The sequence below is a fragment of the Sinocyclocheilus anshuiensis genome, unplaced genomic scaffold (genome assembly GCF_001515605.1).
Source record: "Sinocyclocheilus anshuiensis isolate Anshui unplaced genomic scaffold, SAMN03320099.WGS_v1.1 scaffold1184, whole genome shotgun sequence".
NCBI classification, from domain to species: Eukaryota; Metazoa; Chordata; class Actinopteri; order Cypriniformes; family Cyprinidae; genus Sinocyclocheilus; species Sinocyclocheilus anshuiensis.
In genome coordinates, this window is record NW_015547647.1 from 301784 (window position 1) to 308925 (window position 7142).

Here is a 7142-nt window from a genome sequence, read left to right on the forward strand (position 1 = left end):
TTCTATGAAATATTATATATTATTATGAAACTCTTGTCAAATATTACTCCCATTATTACACTTGTTTTTCCATTACATGTTGCCCCAAAAACACATTAATATGCAAATTAGATGTAGTTTATAGATACATTGTATATAACGAGAAAACCCGTTTATGGCCATTTTACACACATTTTGCAGAAAGAAAAATGGTATATCAAATCATTCTGTTATAACATAGTTGAGAATCATCTTTATACAAAGTTTGGTAAAAAAAAAAAAATCCTGAAAACTAAAAATGTATTGGTGATTTTTAAAAAAAATCAATTGTTTTTGCCTGTGCATGTTCATTCATGTCTTTTTATTTATTTTTTTAAGAAATTGAGTCCCGATGTCCTCTACCAAGGACGTAGCATAACTTATGAATGAAATATTTTTTTTTTTTTTTTTTTTTAATGCTCTAAACAATGTAAAGACATGAAAAAACTATTTTTTTCCTAAAAATCTTTTCTCGGGTCTTAAGAGGTTAAAAAGGAACAGTTCACCTAAAACTTCGTCGTTTTCTCACCCTCATGTCATTCCAAACCTGTATGACTTTATCTGTGGAGCACAAATGGAGAAATACACAAGAATTGTAGTCGTTCTTTTCTAAAAAAGGGCAATATAAAAAAGTGAATATAACAATGTCTGATTTGTGAACATTATTCTTTGAGTCAGATTTTTTCTCCATGACTCATTTGATCCAGTTCACAATACTGTTCTAAGATATTTGTTCACATATCGTTACTTCTGTCATGAATGCACCAATGAGATCTAGGATGGTTTTCAGTAAATAACAACGGAGTTTTTTATGTTTCTCACACAAAGCTATCATATGTCTTCAGAAGATGTGAAACATGATGCTTAAAAACTCCAGTCTCAATTCATTGCAAATGCATAAAAAAGAACAAACCCTACATTGATAGGGACATCGCCTATTAAAGAATTCACTTTTTGCTTTTCAAGGAAGAAGAATGTCATATAGGTTTGGAACAACATAATAATGACCATTTTCATTTTAAAGTGAGCTATAAGTGAGCAAAAGTACATCTCAAGATCCAATTCCAAAACAATTAATGATTCAAGTCATTTTTTACAGTGTTATTTTAGTATTATAGTATTTATTCATATTTCAAATTAGCTTTTATTTTTAGATTTTCAGTTTTCATTTTAGTAAAATTTTTAGTAATTGTATATTTTTGTCATTTTGATTATTTTAAATATTTATATATATCTTTAATGTATTTTTCTTTCTTAGTAATTTTAGTATATTATAAAATATTTATTTTATAAGTTCATCGTTTTTATTTTTCAAGTTTTTATCTAATATTTGTTTTCATTTCTTTCAGCTTTATTTTAGTTAATCATTTAAGTTAAGAATAATAACATTCTTTTACAAACATTCTAAGGACCCAAATGCTGTGCAAAAGATGTTTAGCAAAGTGACTCACTGCTAAATGCATAAAACCTGAAAAAAACTTTTTTGAAATTGACAATCAGTGGGTGTGCTCATTCTAACGCACGATATATGTCTCCTGATTGTGATTCTTGCATAAATACATTCACAGCACCTCATTCAGCAGAACTAATAATGACATTTAAATTGGAATTACAAATTTTTGCACATTGTTTGAGACAGAACTGCAATGCATCAATGAATCAATCTCCGTCGCTGCATGGTTAATATATGCAGTGCAGATGATTCAAATCAAACAAATAGACATTTCACAGATCAATGAGATGTCTCTGCTTCTTTCTGTCCATTTCTAGGTCAGAAATGAGTGGTGCAGGAATGTTTCAGCTGGTCAAATGTTGGATCACCCTCGAACTACCAATGAAAAGATCGTTCACACACACCATACCAAGAGAAGAGGAGCATTGGGGGGGGTGGGGTGGTAAGAGAGAGAGAGAGAGAGAGAGAGAGAGAGAAAAACGCTACAGATGCAGGAGGTGGTGCTTGGACACATTTTAGAGGCGTAAAGGCCTGCCTCATTTGGCGCAGATCAGATCATTTACAAAAAGCCACATCCAGCACTCAAAGCAAGAGAAAGTCGCCGCCGGCCGCTGCCAGCATCCTCACCCCGCTGCAGGAGTAACTGCATTCTGGCTGTTGCATCAACAATACGTAGCTGGACATGAATCCCGGCAGTCTGCGTGGCATGCTGGATGTCAGCAACGCAACCTGGGCTCTGTCGGAGCGCTCTGTGCTGCAGCCCATGTGGGATTACCTTCAGCAGAACCACGAGAGCACCTTGCGCTCACCGCTGTTTCCCGTCATCCTCTCGGTGTCCATGTACCTGGTGCTGGTGTTCTTCTACACCGTGCTGGACCTGCTCGCGCCCACCTGGCCATCCATCCGACGCTACCAGATCCACCAGGACCGCACCGTCACCTGGTCCAACATCGGCTCCACTTTGGCACTCACCACATACAACCATCTGCTCTACATCTTCCCCGCCGCCATAGCCCAGTGGCTCTGGCGGCCGCCTGTGCCGCTGCCCCGTGAGGCGCCCACGCTTACCGCCTTCCTGCTGGGAATCGTGGGCTGCACAGTGGTGTTCGACTTCCAGTACTACTTGTGGCACCTGCTGCATCACCGCGTCGGCTGGCTCTACCGCACCTTCCACGCGCTCCACCACCAGTATCGCCAAACCTTCAGCCTGGTTACGCAATACCTGTCTGCTTGGGAGCTCTTCAGTGTGGGCTTCTGGACCACCGTGGATCCTTTGCTCCTCCAGTGCCACTGTCTCACCGCCTGGGCATTCATGCTGTTCAACATCTGGGTTTCTACTGAGGACCACTGCGGCTACGACTTCCCTTGGGCGATGCATCATCTGGTTCCCTTCGGCCTTTGGGGTGGAGCGTTGCGGCATGACGCTCACCATCAGCAGCCAGGCACCAACTTTGCACCTTTCTTCGCTCACTGGGACTGGCTAGGGGGAACCGCGACCATGCCGGCTCCTGTGAAGACAAAAACGCGGAAAGAAAGGGACGAAAAGGAAGCCTGAGGCTCTGCTTTCCCTTTCACACTCTCGCACTCATCTCTCTCTCTTTTCGCTCCATCTGTCCTGCCCTGTCTCGCACGTTCCTCGTCGCTATTCATCTTCTCCCTGAACTGCAGATCAAGTGTCTTACTAACAAACCAGTAGAGAAGCAAGCAGCACATTCCCAACGAAAGCATCCTGGTCCTTGAATGTATAAAGTGTCTTTTCTTGCAAATCTATCTATTTTTCTAAATAATCAAAAAAAAGCTCTTTAGCATTTAATGGCCAATTTGTGGAGTTTTGTGGCATATCTCAGGTTTGTAGTTTTGGCCTAATGTCTTTCAAAAAGAGTACACGTGTTCAAAATGGCTTGTATTCCAATGCTTGTTATTGTATTTTGACACTTTTCACTAAACTTGGGTCAATAAAATACTGTGTTGTTCATTAAGTTTACTTTCAGCTCTGTTGATATGCATTTGAGGATGCTTTGCAACCTTTGGAAAAAAAGGCACTGACTGTTATAATCGTTAGAGAAGAGGAGCGTATGAAGTAACTGTGTGGCATGTTGGCTAACACAATTGGCTCACTGTGATTGCTAGAAAGATCTAACTTACATCATCACTGCTGCTGTTTGTGTTTGCTAATATACATTCAAAATGTTCAAAATACAGACTACATGAGTTATTTTGAGCATGATAATTGGGTTGACATAGTCAAGGTAAAGTTTATAGGCACAGATCACCCAAAAATGAGTTTTTGTCATAATTTGCTCAGCACTCATGTCATTCCAACTCCATATGATTGTCTTTATTGTGTTCATGAAACACAAATGAGTTGTTCACCTGAATGTCTGAGCTGCTTTTCCAGCAAAAGTGGATGGAGATTCAGCTATAAAAACAAGACAAAAAGCACTACATCCCAAGTTTTCTGAAGCCATACGATATATGTGTGTGAAAAACAGACCAAAATTTAAGCCACCAGAGCTTTGAAATCATATTCACAATTGTGATGATGCGTCATGCCTGGTTGTACATCATTGAGGCTTAATGCTATTGGTTTTCGAAAGTCACATGGCCGATCAAGTAAAAAAAAAAAAAGTAGTTAATGCAAAAATTTAAATCATGTCATAATTTACTCACTGTTATTCCAACTCTTTGTTCAATGAAACAAAAAAATCAGATGTTTGAGCTGCTCGTCCAGTGAAAATAGATGGTGTTTTATACTGCCAAGGTGTACAAAAAAGACAAAAAGCTCCAAAAAATGTGAGTTGTGCACTATATCAAAGTCTTCTGAAGCCATGGGATAGATTTGTGTGAGAAACAGACTTTTTATTCATTTAAAAAATAGCATGCCAAGTGGAACATCACAAAGGCTGAACGATATTGGTCCTCATGTCATATGACCGATCACAATGTGGCAAGTTGCAACTGTAAATGCCATTTCAAAACTTCATTAGGCTTAAAGAGACAGCTCACCCAAAAATTTGCTCATAATTTACTCACCTTTATGTCATTCCAACTCCATATTATTTTCTCTCTTGCATTAAAAACACAATATGAGATGTTCGTCAGAATGTCTGAGCTGCTCTTCCACTGAAAGTACATGGTGATTTATACTGCCAAGCTTTAAAAAAAGACAAAAAAGCACCATAAATTGGTAGACTTCCGAAGCCATAACGTAGATGTGTGTCCAAAACAGAGCTTTGAAATCTCATTTGCAATTATGGTAATTATAAAAAGGCTCTTTTTTGACATATCATGCCAGGTCACATAACCAATCATGATATGGCATGTGACTTCAAATTAAATGTCATTTGAAAACTGCATAAGGCTTAAAGAAACAGTAAAAAAAAAAAAAAAGATATTTTGTTTTTCAAAAAAAAAATATATTTTTTTAAAGAATACATTTTATCTTACTGACTTTAAATGCACAGACAAAACACGGTTCAAACTATTTTCTTTGTGTTTGCAGATGAAAGTCAGTCAGATTTGGAACGACATGAGGGCAAATAAAATTATTTAAATTTTTGTGTGAGCTATCTCTTAAAATTTTGCTCAGTTTCTTACACTAAGGTCTCAAACAGCTTCAGAAGACTTGGAGTATAGAGAATGAGTCGTATGGACTACTCTTATGGATTGAAATGACAATGGGGGAGCATAAATGACCAAATTTGAGAACTACAGAAGAGAGAACAATATATGTTCACACTTCAGGATATGGGTGTCCAACCGGCCTGAGCATACACCTCAGCATGGAGTGTTTGTTTTCAGCCATCGTTCGGTTCTATGCCACACTATGTTATTCGACAGTTTTACATAAGAGAAGCCCGCAGAGAATCTGGGCTGAGATCAGTCTACAGCCAAAGAGGAGAGGCAATGCTAATTAATCATCTTCTCTTTCAGCCTCCTACTGATCCCTCTGGCACATGGAGAATAGCTCTCCATGCTTTAAAAGAGAGTGAGAGAGAGGAGAGAGAAAGAGAAATTCAGATAAAGTTGGCTTATGACACCAGGAACTGAACAATTTCAGATATGATTCTGGATTCTTCACAGTAAGATACCAGCATGCAATGTCACATAATATGGAAGACCTTTAGCATAGGGGGCGGTGGTGCTATCTGCAACCTTTGGCTCACTCGGAGTAGGCCAAACAAACAAACATGAAAATAAGAGCTTTGCGGCATTTGTGCATGCGCGGCTAAGCGGCTCTCGTCCAGCAGCTCAGTATCTCAGAAAACCTCAGGCTGAGCTCTCTAAACAGTAAGTTGTTATCTGCAGCTCAGCACAGGAAACACTGGAACATTTCCCATCAGGCACTGTTGTGGACGCCTCCCCCTCTGGCACTGCAACAGAGGGGTCCTTGAGGAATGTGGAAACTGGGAGAAAATGTGGACTGTGTTTTAAGCAAGTAGTTATGCAGGAGAGTTAAGATGCTGAGACAAATCATCGAGTTATCTGTGAACATCTGAGTGCTTTACATTTAACACTAGGATACATCAGTCACCCAAATTGACAAGAACTAAACTCACTTCTTTACACTAAATAATATATCATAGAATAATCATCACAGTTCACCTAATAGCCTACTACCATGCTACTTGTATTATTTCTGGATTATATAATATGTGTATTGTGCACAGTATGCATATTTTATGTATGCAACACTCTGATGATATATATTTGCAATATACAGCAGTGCTGCACACTATACCGTATCCCACAATGCAATGCATTAAACTTCACCTTCCAATTCCACTATAGAGTAGAAGCAATATTAGTCCTCATCTCCTGTCAAAAGTCACCAAGACATTGTTTTTACCCCAAATTGTATTATAAATGAAAAATAACTATTAATTTCCAAGATGATAACTGAATAACTTGTTTACAAAATTAATTGTGCAATAGAGCTACCTTTTGAAACGTTTATAGTTCAATATTGCATCCTATTTTACATATTACTTAAAAATAGTAGGCAGTACATAGTATACTGTGCAGTAAACAGTAAACTACTGTAATACTTCCTTCTGAACAGCCAATACATTAAAAAAATAAGTGTTGCACCTACCAGATCTGTACAGTAGATGTCACTGTGTTCAATACTCTTCCATCAACGTGACTAATAGACTGAGATAAATGTCTTCATAGTAAAAGATAAAATTGAGAATTAGAGTACAAGGCATTGTCATTTTTAACTTCAATAAATTTAAAGGGGTCATATGATGTTGCTAAAAAGAACATTATTTGGTGTATTTGGTGTAATGAAATGTGTTTATACGGTTTAAGCTTCAAAAAACATTATTTTCCACATACTGTACATTATTGTTTCTCCTCTATGTCCCGCCTTTCTGAAACGTGTCGATTTTTACAAAGCTCATCGGTCTGAAAAGCGAGGTGTGCTGTGATTGGCCAGCTATCCAGTGCGTTGTGATTGGCCGAATTCCTCAACCGTGTGATGGAAATGTTACGCCCCTTACGACGAGACAAAAACATTGAAACCCATTATAAACGAGGCTTTTGTAGTATCCAGTGGGGACATAATTACGGATTATAATGACTTATACTGTCTTTTTACGTGTTGCGTTGCATCGCGCCGCGTAAACATAAAACCATGTCTGCATTTGTGATCGGAGAAATGACAAAC

The 7142-nt window shown here is 38.4% G+C and overlaps 1 protein-coding gene across 1 annotated transcript; it reads left to right on the plus strand.

The window, feature by feature from the left end:
- Positions 1 to 1878: 1878 nt before the first annotated feature.
- On the plus strand, positions 1879 to 3185 carry LOC107701946 (cholesterol 25-hydroxylase-like protein 2). Its single transcript, XM_016504106.1, has one exon. The coding sequence runs from the start codon at positions 2154 to 2156 to the stop codon at positions 3024 to 3026; it is 873 nt and encodes a 290-aa protein (XP_016359592.1). The 5' UTR covers positions 1879 to 2153; the 3' UTR covers positions 3027 to 3185.
- Positions 3186 to 7142: the final 3957 nt, after the last annotated feature.

What these genes read in the sequence shown, in the direction of transcription:
- LOC107701946 (XM_016504106.1), top strand. Translation starts at nt 2,154, where the DNA reads ATGAATCCCGGCAGTCTGCGTGGCATGCTGGATGTCAGCAACGCAACC.